This window comes from Diadema antillarum, unplaced genomic scaffold, assembly GCF_040938485.1.
Source record: "Diadema antillarum isolate AM-2024a unplaced genomic scaffold, OU_Dant_1.0 seq00000409_RagTag, whole genome shotgun sequence".
Classification (NCBI taxonomy): domain Eukaryota; kingdom Metazoa; phylum Echinodermata; class Echinoidea; order Diadematoida; family Diadematidae; genus Diadema; species Diadema antillarum.
Window position 1 is genome coordinate 821,105 of NW_027271396.1, and position 17,738 is coordinate 838,842.

The 17,738-nt window shown below is 38.8% G+C and overlaps 2 protein-coding genes across 2 annotated transcripts; one reads left to right on the top strand and one right to left on the bottom strand.

The window, feature by feature from the left end:
- Positions 1 to 1,762: 1,762 nt before the first annotated feature.
- Positions 1,763 to 6,801, bottom strand: LOC139732284 (LYR motif-containing protein 2-like). The gene is made up of 3 exons (XM_071643157.1): positions 6,757 to 6,801; positions 3,703 to 3,843; positions 1,763 to 2,456 (listed from the first exon to the last, which is right to left on the bottom strand). The coding sequence occupies exons 1-3, from the start codon at positions 6,799 to 6,801 to the stop codon at positions 2,379 to 2,381; spliced, it is 264 nt and encodes an 87-aa protein (XP_071499258.1). The 3' UTR covers positions 1,763 to 2,378.
- Positions 6,802 to 10,352: 3,551 nt separating this feature from the next.
- Positions 10,353 to 16,832, top strand: LOC139732285 (uncharacterized). The gene is made up of 4 exons (XM_071643158.1): positions 10,353 to 10,482; positions 11,234 to 11,638; positions 13,308 to 13,932; positions 14,853 to 16,832. The coding sequence occupies exons 1-4, from the start codon at positions 10,381 to 10,383 to the stop codon at positions 15,125 to 15,127; spliced, it is 1,407 nt and encodes a 468-aa protein (XP_071499259.1). The 5' UTR covers positions 10,353 to 10,380; the 3' UTR covers positions 15,128 to 16,832.
- Positions 16,833 to 17,738: the final 906 nt, after the last annotated feature.

Sequence of the window (17,738 nt, forward strand, 5' to 3'; positions counted from 1 at the left end):
AACTTGGTAGCAAGAGTTGGTAGTAAAAGTTGGTAACAAAATGAGTGTACCAATTTAACATCCTCTACAAGTGACGCTTGGTAGTGACATACTTTAAGTGATGCTGAACTTAGTATGTGTGCCGCTTGTGCTGGTGAGCTGCTTCTGACACAACATAATACATGGTAGCATAAAGACTAGTAGTTTTAGTAATTTAAAGGGATCGTTGTAAACTGCAACAAAACGAACCCCGCCTACTCGGCCATCCTGACACGGCTCGCGGAGGCATTTGTACAGACAGTCAAATACAATCTCTTAATTCACGACGAGAAGGCGAGTTCGTCACAATACATATATACACCATATATATATATATATATATATATATATATATATATATATATATATTATGTTATATATATATATATATATATATTTATATATATATTATGTTATATATATATATATATATATATATATATACAATGTATACATATATTACATATTATATATACATATGTATATCTCATACCAAATAGCTACAGAGTAATTTTTCTGATACATGATATTTTGCATATTTGTACATATATACCTTGTATGTATACATGTACACTGAACTGAAATGTGCACATGTGTATGCGTGTGGGTGGTATTAGGGCAAGTACATTGCTGACTGTCAATTTTTAATGATAAAGGCATCTTCAGAACATTTTTCATATATTTCTCACATTCTAAGCATTTCTTCACAACTCAAACTGAAATGACCAGACGGCAGTTTTTTAAAAAAGACATCAGTCTAAGCATCATTAACAAGATTTCAGTTAAAAACAAATAAAAGTGTTTTATAAAATAGTTTAAGTGTGTAGGTCTTTATTAGAACCCAAAGACTATCGTTCCTTGGTTAATTTTCAGGTGTATACTATTCTTTTAACCTTACTGACTAAAAGAAATAGAAATAGAGAGAAAAAGAGTACTTGTAAACCTATTTGAGAATAGCAAGCTTCTTTTTATGTGAACCACAAACATATGTAAGAAAGCATTTAAGTAGACAGGACAAATTATTTGACTTTGAAATTGAGAATACAGTACAACTGTTAATGCAAATTACCACAGAAAAGGGATCTTGTACAATTAATTCATTTGCCATTCTTTATTTTTTTCAAAAAAAAAAACAAGTTTTCTTGTTCGCTTGACATTCCATTGAATCATAGCATAAAACAGAAATGCAATTTGGATTTCCCATTTCATGTGTACATGCACTCATTCTAAGTCTGGAAAAACAAAATGAACAAGCAACTTACAAGGTCCATGAGAATGCATACATTATGAGCTCAGATAATAGAACAGAATTCAAGTGGTCCACTTAACTTGGATAAAGACATGAATTTATCTCGCAGTGTAAATCTATTGTGAACATTCCACTATGGTAAAATGTGTATACAGTGTATAGGGCAAAAACTTCAATGGCCTTTGTTGTATGTGAGAGAAAGTTGGAAGACCAAATTTTCATTTGTATTCATAGAAAATCTCTTTAAAATATTGAATTCATGTGTAAGTGCATCGCACATAAATGACATTAATGTTACATTTTCTACATGAATTACAAATATACATATTACTATCAATTATGCATCATGACTTGTTTTGTTGTTGTGGCTAAATTCTTCCAAATGAACACACATTCTGTAACCAGTTTTGTCATTATAGTACACAAAATATTACACTTACAAAGACATAGAGTTTAAGATACCAATTTTTTAACCAGTAAAGAACTCCCCACATTAATACCTGAATCTGATAAGTATGCATAATAACAATGACAATGAGGATCATTACTTGATCAAGAATTTAAACATGACAAAAAAATAGGTTTGCTCTCTTCAAAAAAGCCACTCATGGTAGTTTCAGGTTCTCCAGTTTTTCGTGTCTCCCAGCTCCATTTCTTGAAGTTTGTGGAATGAAACCACCAGAGTACATAATCACTGCAGCTGGCATCCACCTGGTCCAGTATCAGCTATCCCTGGGTTCTCGATACCATAGTCACACACAGGAGGCTATCAACAAGTACATGTACTACGTTCACATGTACTCTTGAGATCTCAATCAGATGTCATTGTAAAACACATCCACATGAGACTTTCAAACAAACTGGGAAGTTCATGGGCATAGTAGGGTAACTCTCAGGCTACAATCAAGTCAATTTCTCACTTTGTGCCAGTGGTTGTGTAGTGAAGTCCAGTTGAAGATGATATTGCACCCTTCACCAAATCAGATATCATGCCATTTCATCCACTGACATCCGAAAATGGTCATTTTGGACCATTTTACACCTCATTCCTGTGAGTAATGGGTTAACTCAAGTGTCCAATGAGCACAGTAAATCTGGCCACTATCCTTCGTCACCTAGTCATGTTCACAGTCTTTTGCAGTTCCCTGAGGGACTGGCGGCCTTGAGTTAGGAGCATCTTAATCACCATCTATAACAACGAGAGGAAGAGGTTGACACATTCAAAAAAAGTTATCTTTTACTGTATGTACACTCCTGTTACACTGGTCTGCAACACAACAAATACATGTAGTAGCATTTTGCAGATATCTAGATATGATAGCTTACAGGTTTTCTTCCCTAATTTGAGAACATATGATTGGAAGAGACTGACTGGTATTGATATCTTATGCTGGGTGGCATTAAGTATTTCTTGGGCCAAAGTTTAGATGTAGGCAAGAAAGCAACTTGTAGAATCTCACCATGGCAGCCGTTTGGGGAAAAGGAGGCATAAAGGCAACTTCTCAAAAGATGGTTGAATACTTTCTTTGGAATAAGAAGGTGACATGTATGTGTATTGTATCAAAACCTTACAGGTGCCTGGTGGTCTCAAACAAGGAATCCAAACCAGTTTGAGAAGTGGTCTTCTTGCCTTCTCATCCTGAACAAGGCACCTGTCCCTTTGTGGAAAGGAATGTTGCATTGTGAGTTTGGAGAAGATGCCTTTTTCCCTTCTTTGTCTGTTTCAGTTTTTAAGGTGGCAATAGCTGAGTTTGCACTTTTAAACAAGTTACTATGACACCCATGTGAGTTGTGAGATGTTGACTTGTCACTTTCTTGTTACTGAGGAAAGTGTTAAGGTAGTCTTCAACACGGCGCCCTGACATGATAATTTTCAGCCCATGTAGAATAGACACACTATAATATGAATACCGTTTTCTGTACTTAGAACACGAATCCACACCAGGGAAACTGACAAGATAATGTCGCTAAGTTCTTAAAGATGACTAGTACTGTTTTGATGAGATGGTTGTCGTAAATTTCTGTTTAGCTATACTTTTACAGCTAACATTCCATTGGCATCCATTCACTGACCATTTTGAATTACGTATCAGAAAAATCTGTTGAAATGTGCAGTCAATACTTATAATATCTTGCATGAAAATTGTATTTGGGGGCTATCACTGATATAGACAGTAAGATGGTTTTGCGCTGCAAAATACATATGAAGAAAAGATGCAGGTTGTAGCAGAAATATATGAAATGAAAGAACAAGCTGTACATTGTATGAATATACACAAAATATATTCAAACATGTATTTTATGCGTCATATAGAAAGAGCACACATTTTCATTCGTTTTTTATGCAAAAGGGTGCATCTGTGTTTAAAGATACAATAATGAAAATCAAAATCATCTACCTTTAAGAGTTATGCATTCCTTAAATCATTTCCTACCTCGTCAGTGTGATGTTTATTTCTCTTAAACTCCTCTCTGGCCCACGCCTTCACATCTGATCTCTGGGCATCATCAGGCATTGCACGTAGAGCTCTCATCACTTCACGGTACAGGGATAAAACCTGCTGACGAAGCATGAACTGGGCACAGACAGAAACAAACAGTGATGATTGCTTCTCACCCCTGACATAAGATAAACTAATGTCTTCTTTGTGTCTACCAATGTGCCTTGATTCAACCTACTGGCACGTCTTTGATTATAACCCTTTTCAGGAAACAACAGCACTTTCCACAGTCATTTGTTTGTAATGTACTGTGGATGCCATATTGTCAGTAAACTCTGTTTTTACTTTCATCAAAACATACTTATCATTGGAGGTAAAATCTACATACATGTGTACTTACATTTCATTTCCAACGTAGACTACACTGTAGTCTTACTCTACAATTAAAACATCATGCAAGCTTGGAATAGAATTCTAAAACAACATAAGACAATCAACTTTTCAGTGCCAATAACAGAAGTTAATGTGCACATAAAAAAAGAAGAAAACAAAATTCATACCATGTGACTATGACTTTAATTGAAATCAGGTCCATGTTTAAATGTACTAATCCTGGCAAAAGAGCTCAGCGCCAAACGAAGTGTTTTTGTTGTAGAACCTTGGTTGCAGTTGTATAGGCCTACCTACACGTACATGTTGGTACCGTATACGGCATATTTCGCTGGTCTAAATTTTCGCTAATTGGGAATGCCCGACGATTTCATGAGTGGTTACATTCGCGATTGTGTAGTCTTGAACTGAATGGAGGAATGTACATGCCTACATCACATCCACACCTGATTCGGGATCAGTTAATATTTTTTGTGTCTTTAATTTTGCATATAGCACCTGACTTGCGAAATTCACGAAAATAAAAACCTCACGAAATATTCGGCGTGTACAGTATCTCAAATAAAAAACACAAAGCAGGCCTACTGCTAAACTGTGACTGGATAGCATCATGCATGATGTTGAGCATGTAGAATGTAGGCACCATCTACAGTTAAACTCGCATAAGTCGATCTTCTCGGGACTGAGCAAAACACATCGACTTAGGCTAGTTTCGACTTGTGCGTAAGTCGAAAAAACTCAACTTACAGTTACACCACGCGTACACATGTATAATGTGTATGTTGTCTACTCTGGAGCCGAGAGCTGGAGCGGTGTGCCCGATATTTGCCCTTCAGCAAGACACTTTATCCACATTGAATATCACAGTTATTCATTTCAAAAGTTAAGAGCAAACATCTGACATTTATTCTAGCATCTTATGGAGCCGATTGTTACCGCTGTTCATTTCCAAAACTGAAGGCAAACATCCGGATTTTTTTTTGGTGGCCCGGCGTGCGTTTTTGGTGACCCTGGTCGCGTATTAACCATTCGCGAAATCGTGATTCGATTCGCGAAAAGACTCCGCTAAGTATATAAGGCATACATCGCTACACTCGGCAGGGGCTACGTCGTCCTTTCACCAGGTCTGGGTAACAGAAACCAAAATCTTGCGTGAGTTCTTGCGTTACCTATCGTTAATGTCAACGAAACATCGTTAATTTGCGCTTGGGATCGTTACTCATCGTTAATACAAACATTAATTTTCCCGATCGTTAGTTTGCGTTAATAATGATTCAGGTGAAAGCGCTTGCGTTAATGAAACGTTAATGTTTATTGACGCAAAAGTTTCTTTTGGTAATACTGTATGTAAACAAAAACTGGCATCTCGTGATTTTGACAGTGATTTATTACACAATAAAATCTTATTCAACTTAGGCACAGTGAATTAAATGGTTTTTCCGTAAAAGTGTTCTTGGAATTTCATCGACTTAGGGGAGTATTCGACTTGAAAAATTCGACTTGTGAGTGAATTAATACATGTAAGTAAATGGGGAAAAATCGGGACTTTTGAAAATCTTCGACTTGCGCGATTACTCGACATATGCGACGTCGACTTAGGCTAGTTTAACTGTAACTGTATTACTGTATTAGGCCTATACTGTAAAAGTGGAAATTTTCGCAGTGTTGAAATTTTCGCACATTTCGCGCAACCAGAAACTAGCGCGAAAATAAAAGCCCGCGAATATTTTTGCTTGGCATATGTTCCTGTGCATGACGTCTTGATTCCACGGAATTAAAAACACGCGAAACTCTTCTGACCCGGCCAAGCACAAAAAATTAGTCGCGCGAAAATATCCACTTTTACAGTAAGCTGTTATTTTTGCATACAGATATTTTCGCGCATTAGCGGGTCACAGACATTTTCGCGAGATGTTGTTTTCGCGAATTTACACCAATGCTATCTTACATGCATTGTTACCCTAGTGCATGGTGACATCTTCACGTGTTTTTAAATTCGCGATCCAACTGTGATTCGCGAAATTCATGAAAATTAAACCCTCGCGAAAATAACCGGCTACCGTATATACAGTTGATCTTTGAACGTTACACAGCAGGTACACTGTAGCTCTTGACTTTTACTTTAGCTTGACCAAACTAACGATGCGACAAAAACTGCACTTTTTATAGACCCAGTCTATTAGTATTACAGATAAAAAGGCTCAGTAGTGTAACCATGCTATTAAACTAGTAGTAGGCCTAAGTACACCCACTAAAATTCAATAAAAACAAGCGTTAGAATGTGGTGATGTTGTTTTACGTAAAATGTCGTAATTCACATGGATGATGTGGATGTAAATTTACGTGGAGCATGACATTGATTGTCATCGTATGGCCATGTATATGGGCCTATGCCATGCCATATATACCCATGCTCATGCCAATTGGTCGTTATTTTGTACTCTGTTATGAACATGACATGAAAAGGCACATTGTGGGACTAGCTGCAAAACACACGAGAGCGAAAATAGAACTTGGGATTGGGGTATCTAGTTCTGGACGAATGAGTGCATGAAGATTAGAATATAGAATGGAAAATATTTACTAAACAGTCATATCAGATTAATTCAGAGGCACGATACGAAAACAATACGAAAACAAACTGCGTTGAACTCATACCTGCTTCAAATTCATAGCCGTAGGAGGGATCCTGGAAGCTGCCATTTTGAATAGATGACATAACCACTCTGAAGAGGGCGCCCATCAAAATGCTGTCCCAGGTGATGAGCCATTTTAATATTATCCATCAAGACTGGCTGAATTAAATTCAACCAGAAAATTTTTCTTATTCTTCTTATTCAAAACCGAGACCCAAATAACAGACTCATTGACTATCAATACTCCCACCAGATTCGACAGCGTGAAAAATGGGATTGTGCTACAGGCGGCCCCAAATTATATGTTCAATTGGCATTAAATTCTGCTATTCATGCCATACAAGGAAAAACGAAAAACAAATCTCTCCATATCAGGATCAGGTCACACCAAAAGAAAGAAAGAAAGAAACAAACAAACAAACAAATAAAAAAAAAATAAGAAGAAGAAGAAAGTAAAAAGGTCTTCACATCTTTGGCTGCCAATTCTCCCCCAAAATTGGCTGACAAGCAAAACTAAATAAACAAAGCTATTATTACTATCATTTATTCGACCAGGTAAAGAATAATTTATAGGATACATATCATAAACACAACAAACATGAAACAAAAACCAGAATGAACATTACAAAGGAATACACTGTAATTTACATGTTAATGAAACCAACAACAACAAATAGGTTCGCATTTCTGGCCATCAACTCTGTCGACAAATACAAACAAACAAACAAACAAAAAAAGATGCGTACTGATTTTCGACAAAACATCAAAAACAACCAGAGAAAGAAGAACCTTTCAGAAGATTCCATCTTTTGTGACAATTATCAACTCAGCAACCGAAGATACCGTACATGCCATTGGCCTATTTTTCCTTGGAATGTTCAGCAATATTCTACTCTCATTTCGACAACTTTCTAAACTGTGCAAACTATAGATCACTGCATGTTTATCATGTTTTTATTTTTGTCTAATATATAAGTTACAATATAAGTTAAGTTTATTTAAGAAAAGGCTATTAAGGTTTTACCAAGAGACTTGTGTGTCACAGAAATAATTCTGACATACTTTAATTGACCTTTGACCTCTTTCATGGGTACTATATGAAAACAATAAAAATAGTAAAGCACAAACTATGAAAAAAGAAAGCGGAAGTGCGGTTTTGGGTGGTTTAGGGAATAATCGGTTTCGGGCAGTTCAGTTATACTTATGGGTTATGCTAGAACTACATGCAGTAAACGAAAGTCACAATTTTGTCATGCATAATGCTACGTCATGCTGAAGCGTCAAAAATTGTGTTAAAAAGCAACAATTATGCACATTCAATCGGGTAACGTTGAATCCCACACACAATGTCATAAGATAGCAAAGCGATACGTTTGATGATGTTAAATACGTCATTGCATTCTCCTAATGAGCAATGGGTCATTGAGCCAGAGACCATTGTTGAATTAAATCTATTGTCAAAAAATCTGAGCTATCATTACTGATCGAATTAAGATTATTGTTTGTTTGTTTCTTTTTATTTCAGTCTGAAATATATTTCATCATGCAGATTTGAATACTCAAGTGAGATAAGCTGCTCAGAATAGAAAAGACAGAGTGAAGAAAATACGTCAAGTGGCCTATCATCAGAAGAGACAAAATAATAACTTTCGCATGGTTTTCCATGGGGCACGGTTTTACAAAAGATATCTACACTCACGAATACATAGTTACAATAATAAAGAACCTGAAAAAACCCCACAAGAATCCATTATAGAACGGCACAATTGTACTTATTAGACAGCATAAGATTACATAAGATAGACACTCTGTCATCACGCTCACAAGCATGGCAAATTATGATAAGACATAGAATATAATAACTTTCCTTGGTTTATCAAGATTATTTAGAAAGTCTAGAGTATTAATTGGCAGTGCAAGGATTTCTTCCCGTATTGATCGCGGGTCACCGTAATTCTTCCCGTATGATCTCGGGTCACCGCATCACAACGTCATCGATCACCTTCTCTTTTAGATAGATCTAGATGGTTTGAATTGCCGCAATTACTTGCATTAAATTGATGACAGAAATAAAAGGAAAGATGCATTAAAGGCATTACGAAAGAGCATGAATATAAAAGCAAATTATTGCTTACTTTTTGATCGGTAAAAGATATTTTCATGAGCCATCAGGTGGTACCAAATGTTTTTTTTTTCTATCCTGATGACGATAAATAGCATACTTTCCCAATAAAATCCTTTAACGGTAACTATAGTACCGGTTACCCACGTATTTTTTTTTTTGTCAGTCTTCAATATTTCTCACTAGCCCAGCCCTTCCACCTACGATATACATGTACACGTGATGATACAGATCATTGTATTTATCATTTACAAGCTCTTTGGAAGTATGCCCACTGCAGGCGATCGTAATCTCCAAACGGAAACAGGTAGTGACAGTTTCTGTTCAACCAACGCTCATAAGAAACTGCAAGTAAAACTGACTTCTGAATAACGTGTCGCAAAAACGCATTAATTTTGCTTCGTCATTATACGATTATCAAAAGTAAGAGCATCATTCACACTTAGATGGCCCACAGCAACCAATTTATTATTTTCTTTTTCGTCAGTGCACTTTGCTCGCGTATGTATAGGACCTACTTGTGTGTGTTTGTGGGTGTATGTGTGTGTGGGTGTGTGTATTTGTGTGTGTCTGTGTGTCTGTGTTATATGTCTTTGACACATACCATTATCATTACTTTTGAACAAGAAACAGACAATACTATAGACAATAGCTCAAGATATACGAAACACATAATGTTCAATAAAACTATACATAACGCATTATTAGGGTGGTACACGACAATTAGGAAAGGAAAATGGTACCATTTGGCATGGACTTTGCATTTTTATTCTCTGCACCTGTGTGACTGTCTTGAAAACAATTCTCATTGAAGTCTCACAATGATTTTTCTAATTGCAACTTGAAACTGACGCAAGAGTTCTACGTAATGTATCTTTCACTCCCGCTGAGAAATTTGAGATGTATAATGAGAGCAGAAGGAGGAAGAAGTGCTACTTGATATCTTCCTGACGTGAGGGAAGTCAAAACTGAAATAGCGTCCCGGGAATACACCATGAAGTTCCCCGATGATATATCAGTGTGATCATCCGACTGGACATTAAGCGTTAAGTGAAAGTAACGTGGGTTGTGAGGCTGGTAGGACAAAACCTTTGCGCATCACCCTCACTTCTGATTTAATTGCTCTCCGAGAAGCATTGTGCGAGCGTGAAAGACGGGCTATCGATCCGATCTCCTTGGGAAGATCATAGAAAGTGAGGATCTACGATCTTGTCGAAACGCAGAAGTCGCCAGCTTTGGCGACGAACATGTAGGTATTATTGACACCTGTTTGAGGTACTTGATGTTGGTATGGAGATGTACACTTTGGAGAAGGACGTTGAGCTCACGATGGATATGTCAAGCTCTGTCAGTAACAATTCTTCTGATCACCATCGTCACGAATTGTGGGCGGAGGTCCTTGAGATCACCACACTCGCCATTATCATGCTTGGCGCGATAATAGCCAACATGGTTGCCATAGTAACCATCCTTCGCGTAAGGCTTTTGAGGAAAAATCCACACAATTTACTAATCTTGAACTTGATGATCACGGACCTGGGACTTGCGGTCACCAGCATGGTCTTCTCAATGGTGTCCCTCTTTGACCATGGTCAACTGCTCATAACACACCGTGTCTTGTGTGACGTAAGTGAAAAACTTTGATATAATGGAAAGAATGCAGTACGATTTCAGGAGGTTTTCATTAGGTTGAACAAAAGATTGTGAAAGCAATCTGTAGTGCATGAATATTTAGTTTGTGTGCTTGTGTGAAGTATAATTATGTTCCCGTTACATAGAAATTAGTGTTTCTGTGTAAGCCCTATCTCTTGATCATGTTGATGGCGTATATGACACACGATAGTCTGGCCGTGGGCGCCCTGTAATGGGCTGTAATAAAAAGTTACGTTTTTCTTGAAAGTTCGAAAACGTCAAGTAATACAGAAATGGCTATCGACTACATTAACATTAGACATGACTATAATGAACTTTCCAATCTGTTGCTGTGCTATCCATAAACATATCAAACGTATGCTTGGTAATGAATTTAACCGTTGTTAGTCTGAAGGAAAAAGGTAAAAAAGAACGGAAGAACGAAAGAAAATGATATAAATCAATTCTGTTCCTGCTCGCGAAACTTCTGCCGAAATGCAGAGCTATTATTTTGTTGAATTGTGACAAAATGAATCTGCGGGAAACATCAATGTGTCGAGAGTAGAGAGAAGTATGTCTATGTCTATTGAAGTTGTGGCGGTCATATGGGATGAACACAATCTTCAGAAAGTGGCCAGGCCGCATATTCATACTTGGATCGAACTTGAATTTATCTGAATGATTCTTGGAGTTGCTGTATTGAAATTGTTCTTTACATCTTGACATTCGTCTCATTCATTACCAGTTTACCGGATTTTTGGGAGTATCTCTGTCGGCCTCCAGCTTTGCTACGATCACCTGTGTAGCGATTGATCGATACCTGTCGGTCGTCTGGTCAGCGCGATTCCCGCCTAACCACTGCCGTTCGTGCGCTATGATCGTCGCCATCTGGGTGGCTTCCTGCACCTTTGGATCGGCTCCCCTCTTTCGCTTGCACTCCTCCTTTGAGTACGAAGAGGACACTCACCACTGCTCGCCCGCTTGGGATGGATGTTTCTTCTACGTCATTGGTTTCGTCTTTAACTACGTGCTGGCGATCCCTGTCATGATTGTTTGTTACTTTGTAGTGTTTTACACCATCTGGAAGAAACAGATTAAGCTGCGGGCTCACAGTACAGTTAAAACACCAGTCAGTAGCAGCTTCACTGAAGTAAGTCTCTCCGCTGTTGTCATAACACCAAGCCACCTGCATACATTCGAAACTCTTTGCAAATTGCACCACGTTCTATAAACTCCATTACAACAAGGTGTTAAGTTCCACTTCTTCATCACGATAAAGCTCCATACTATATTGGCAGACCCATGCAGTCACCACTTCAAGTTATAGGCCTGCCCGTGCCGTTCCTAAAAACAATGATGATGATGATGATGGTGATAATGGTACTGATAATAATAATAATGATAATAATAATAATAATAATAATAATAATAAAAATAATGATAATAATAATAATAATAATAATAATAATAATAATAATAATAATAATAATAATAATAATGATAATAGTAATGATAAGTAGAAGAAGAAGCACGTAAATTTTAACTCTTTCTTTCCACTAGCCATTACATCATGGGTCTGGAACAATGTATCTCATCCAAAGTCACTGCACAGATTAACTATCGACATGCCAGGCTCAAGAAGGCTGTGCTACAAGTATTTAGGGCAATGCTGCCTTTACAAAATATCCCAAGTATCGAAACTTCTGAAACTCCTTAACTGCTCACCAGAAGCATCATTTTTACCTCCGCCAAGTATACCATAGGTGTGTTTTTATCGGCGCTGGTTTGTTTGCTTATTTCAGTAAATACTGATAATGACACAAGAAACAATTAATTAAATCAAATCAAATCAAATTTTAGCAGTGTTGATTATCATCATTGGGATCCAGGAGTTGTATCTATTTATACTTACAAATTTATATTGAATATTTGAAGGATTCTTTATCACTAAAGAGTTGTTTAGGGCCATTTTCAGCATATCTTATGTAAATAAACATGTGATTTCAAATGCAAAGGGTATGTTTTGATTTTTAAGGAATCTAATGATGTAGATGAATAGATGAATAATAAGGCCGAATTGTATGGTGGAAATCACAAAATAGGTTAAAATCTGCTGTTTGGCGTGGTCTGCCTTTCCCAGTTATTTTCTAGATATACACCACCAACTGACTTTGTAACAGAAAGTTTTAGCACCTGCTATTCACACAGTCGCGCTCGATGAGGATAAAAATTACCCCACTGCTCAAGCCACGTCTTGAGCGGGGAGGGGGGGGGGGGGATTCCAGGGTTTCTCCCGAACTCCTTTTACTTATTATTGTAAGGTGGCAATCTAACGTTACTATTCCAGACACTATTGACCTAGTATAGTGAAGTTGAATAAAAATTTAACTCCATAAATCACCAAATTCATATAAAAGCTAGAACGCTTATGGAAATCCTGACCATTAAAGTCTATTACTATGTATGTAGTAAATATCTCTCCATGCTAGTAGTATTCCAATACAGCATGACTGGTACACGCTGTGTCTGCTTAGGTAGAGGATGAAGTGTGCACTGGTCTACGGCAATGACCTGAGCTACAAATCAGTTACAATAATCATATCTCGTGCTATAAACTTTTGCCATTCACACTCAGTAATCTCTCCAACAGTGACATGATAATATTTCACCAAATGCCTGTAAGTATAGCGGTAAATTTGTTGATCGGATTATGATTGTCCTTCAGTGTGCTTCAAGATCTCCTTGTACAGGCATCAAGAGCTTGGGATGCTTTGGGGTGTATATTACAATTTGAATGATACATTCTCATTACCACACAGAAATCGGTCGATGATACAGGAGACTTGACGTGTACTCCGCCGGCTTCCACAGTGGGGAGCTCGGGAGAGGCCTTGTCGTCGACAGCGACATGGAGACAAGTGCAGATGAAAAAGTCCGTGTCGCTGTCGATGTCGAATCTGGCCGACTTGAACACCAAGGACGAGTTCGATTCACGAAAAAGCCGCTATTCAGATCGTCAAGGGAATGTAACTTTCTCTAACGTTGACTTCGAGTTTACGACAGGGTCCGACAATGGAATAACTCCAGCAGACGACACTTCCGCTAAAGACTCCACCGCCATTCCACAAGGCCCCGCCGACAAGCTTGACGCGAGGCTCTCGAATTTGGCGTTAAAGTCAGTGTCTTTGGACGTGCGAAGAGGGCGCTCTTCAGTTGCTCCTCTGCCTGGGAAACTTGGTCGGTCGAAGTCTTTCTTCTGCCTCTCGTCCTCCCGAAGGCATCCCAACGAGGCAAAGACAACAAAATGTCAGCGTAGCGCCTCGACCTATCACCGACAAAGGTTGCAGGGAAAGCTGTACCAGAGAGCAGTGACGAAACGCGGGACGAGAAGAATCAAGAAACGGCTCACGAAATTGCGTGCTGACAAGCAGGTTGCTCTGACGGGTAGGTTGGGTTGTTGGGAGTAAAGGTGTTAAAAAGGAACCCTTTCCAACTTACTGATTGGAAGAACTGAGAGTGTAAGAGAGGGAGAGAGAGAGGGAGAGAGAGAGAGAGAGAGATTGATAGATAGATAGAGAGGGAGAGAGCAGGAGAGGAGATCTTGTCACAATATAGGAGCGCGTGAAAAGATAAATAGGAATATTGGATTAAGCATTGGAACATCTCGAACATATCGAAAATATTAATAGATACTGTATTCCAGGTCGAAATTCCATGACAAACCATGAAAAGAATCCTTGTGATTCCAATAAAAGTCTAATGGTTGTGTACTGTCTTGATGGTTTGTTAACGATCTACAGTAAGACCATTAGAACTTTACATTGACATCAACCTGACAAACCGTCAAACATAATCAGGTAATAGTAATGGTCCAAATTGCAATTTCAATATCATTTTGATCTGTATTCTAAATTCTTCCTTGGGTTCCTTTGTATAGTTTGCTCCAAACTTCCTATGATCAATTAGCCTAATGGTTTTCTAATGGGCCAGTAAGTTGCATTTCTATTATGGTTTTCTAATGGTTAAATAGGCCCATGTTCAAGGTTTTCTGTTTGTAAATGCGATTCATATATTATGTTGTATGTCTCATAGTTTCCAAATGGTTCATTAATGATCCAGTCCGTAAGTGCTTCATTTTCCATGATATTATTGACACCATTAGCCTTATGGTTTTGTAATGGTCCATTCGAGTTCTAATGGTCGAATCCTAATGGAATATTGACTTGGGAATGAACCCGTTGAGGAGGAGTCCCGAGTATACTCGGACAGGCGTCTATGGGAAATGCATGTTTTAGCAAAATCAGTCCGTCATCAACGAGTTAATACAAATTGATGATCTAAGTTGCGTGGTTGATTCCCCTCAGGTACTTTTTTGATCCTGACCTCACTGGTTTGCTGGACGCCCTATGCCGTCATCCGATCCTGCTTCATACCACTGACCGTCCCCCACTGGGCAGGCGTGGCGGCCATGTGGTTCAGCTTCACCAACTCTCTGCTGGATCCTCTCATCTACGCCCTCATGAACAGGCGGATCAAGGCGCGGCTGAAAGCAGACTACCGCGCTATCCGTAGTAAATTCAGCTGCGGTACTTCACAGCGGCACGAAATCAAGAAGGCGGGAAACGGAGATGGTAAATGATTTGTCTTTTCGGACCGCTGGCGTTGACATTGTGTTCGTATGATATAATTATATATTCATGGCAAAGATAGAAATAAACATTCACCATCATTCACAATGCTGTTTCAGAGAGGAACAAGTACAGAGAGAGAGAGAGAGAGAGAGAGAGAGAGAGAGAGATACAGATAATAGATAGATAGATAGATAGAGATAGAGAGAAGAAAACACGCAAGCTGGCGTTGTTGATAGTTGGAAGAAAGAACCATCTTGATATAGTCTTGGAGCCAAAGTCAGATTTGGGGCCTAACCGTGTTTTATTTTATTTATTTTTTTTTTATTTGTGTGTGTGTGTTTTTATGGTTGTATCCTATTTCGAGTGTGCTGAATTCAAATCTGGATGATGAAACTTTTGCATCCTTCTAGATTATTTAGCTGCCAAACTACTTAAAACAAACAAACAAACAAACAAACAAACAAACAAACAAACAAACTTATCATGACTGTGATGGTATCTTTACGGACATAAATAAATTTTCCATAGCCTACACGATCTTAAAAGGAATTATTGAATCTATGAACATGATTATTACATCCTAGTAATGTCTTGCCTGTGTAAATTCCTTTATTCCTACTGTGATTTTTGAGCGAAAATAAATGTGTCAAAGAGTTCCAGGGAGAATGGCCAGTGTTAAGATAATCAAAACAATGCCAAGAGGTGGATATTCAAGCAGGAACAACATATTCTATAATAAACAAAATTGTGAGCTCATCTTGTTAATTACAGTATAGAGTTTTAGTTTGAGGTGTATATCAGATCCGTAACTTGAGGTAATGAATTAAGACAGGGGTAACTTGAGCCTTGCTTTGTATTTGTTTAGTGTATGGGAAGGGCGTGCCACCAAGTATTCTTACATTTAATGCGGAGAGAATAAATATGGGCAGAAAGGCGCGGAATTCTTAGGCAACCTGCATTGAAAACCCGGCGTACGTTATCCATTATCCACCCCAGTCTTTTGAACTTCAATCCTTGAACACACTGTGTATGGAAGGACACTTTCCTTTTCAGCAATGGATAAGGTCTACCAACAGTTTTATTGAAACTGCCATTGCTATTCACAACCTTTTGTATAAGAATTACTGGAGCTCTGGGATTGCGGTTTCGAGGGGGTTAATTCTTTATTTTGTCACTACAATGTGGGCGCTTAATCCGGACAATAAGGGGTTTGGTCTCCAAGTCTTTTTCGCATCGACCAACATACTTGGTTGTACAGCTGCATTATGGACGCTGTCCTCTCTAGATTCTAGAGAAAGCGGCTGGCAAGAAAAGACTAGGCTACTTGGGAATCATTCATGCAGAACACCTAGAAGTCAATGAAAGAGATGCACACCGCTGTTTTGTATAGAACTACGGGAACTCTAGGATTGTGGTTTCGAGGGGGTTAATTCTTTATTCTGTCGCTACACTACAGGGTTTGTTCTACAAACCTTTTCACATCCACCAACATATTTGCTTGTGCTGTTAAGGACGCTATCCTCTCTAGATTTTAGAGAAAGCGGCTGTCATGAAAAGACTAGGCTAATTAGGAATCATTCATGCAGAACACCTAAAGTCAATAAAAGAGATGCACACCCCGGATGGTTGGGCGGAATTCTCCCTGGTAGCCGCCATGAGTGGACGCACACCACGCACGGCACACAACCACCACCATGCCACCATCCACACCCACGCCCAGCTAGCAAGCAACCACACGCCACCACGATCCCAACTGCGAAATCGCTAAAGCGTGACGCAAAGCATCCCTAGCCCCAACATGTACATAATATTTCACCTTTCATACATTCACTTCACATTCCTCTCGTATCCAACTCCATAATCATGGGCGTCACCAGGGGGGTGCGTTGGGTGCGAACGCACTCCCCTTCAGGCCCTTAAAAAAAAAAAAAAAATCAGTGTGCGAGCGACCTCAACGCCGGACCCTAAATTAATGATTATTATCTTTTATCTATTGTTTTGGTGTTGTTTTTTTTTTGCATCGGGGACCAAAAAAAAAAAAAAAAAAAAAAAAAAATCGTGGGCAAAAACAATTCGCACCCCTGGTTCTGGCAGCACTGATTTTATACATATCTACTAGTACAAGTTAGTGTATTCTATAAAGTGTTTACTATTTAAAATAGATTTTGGACATCCTTCCCATGCTTGGTCACTTCGACGCCACCTCGCTGGTCATACCTCCCCCAGTCATGGACATAAAACCGACACCCTTGACTACCTGTGATGGATCCAGGGGGAGGGGCGCACGGGCGTCCCCGCCCCCTCTTAATTTCCAAAGCGAAAAAGTATAGCTACAAACGGCAGTTTTTGGACTGCAAAATGTCAAAATTTTCAAGCTCGCTCGCTCCGCTCGCTGGCATTTAGTCGTAATGCCATTCTCCTGAAGTTGCTGCCAGTAATTGCCGGCAGTTCCAGCCGGTGCGCCCCCCCCCCCCTTACTGCAAAAAAATATAGCTACAAACAGCAGTTTTTAGACTGAATGTCAACATTTTCAAGCTCGCTCGCTCCGCTCGCTCGCATTTAAATTCTCCTGATATTGCTGCCAGTAATTGCCAGCAGTTGCGCCCGGTGCGCCCCCCT

Bases quoted from the DNA above. Each gene is read 5' to 3' on its own strand.
- LOC139732284 (XM_071643157.1), bottom strand. From the start codon at position 6,801: ATGGCAGCTTCCAGGATCCCTCCTACGGCTATGAATTTGAAGCAG. The intron at 3,844-6,756 runs GTATGAGTTCAA...GTCTGTGCCCAG, and splicing joins CGGCTATGAATTTGAAGCAG to TTCATGCTTCGTCAGCAGGT. The intron at 2,457-3,702 runs GTAGGAAATGAT...TCGTTGTTATAG, and splicing joins ATAAACATCACACTGACGAG to ATGGTGATTAAGATGCTCCT.
- LOC139732285 (XM_071643158.1), top strand. From the start codon at position 10,381: ATGATCACGGACCTGGGACTTGCGGTCACCAGCATGGTCTTCTCAATG. The intron at 10,483-11,233 runs GTAAGTGAAAAA...ATTCATTACCAG, and splicing joins CACACCGTGTCTTGTGTGAC to TTTACCGGATTTTTGGGAGT. The intron at 11,639-13,307 runs GTAAGTCTCTCC...ATTACCACACAG, and splicing joins TCAGTAGCAGCTTCACTGAA to AAATCGGTCGATGATACAGG.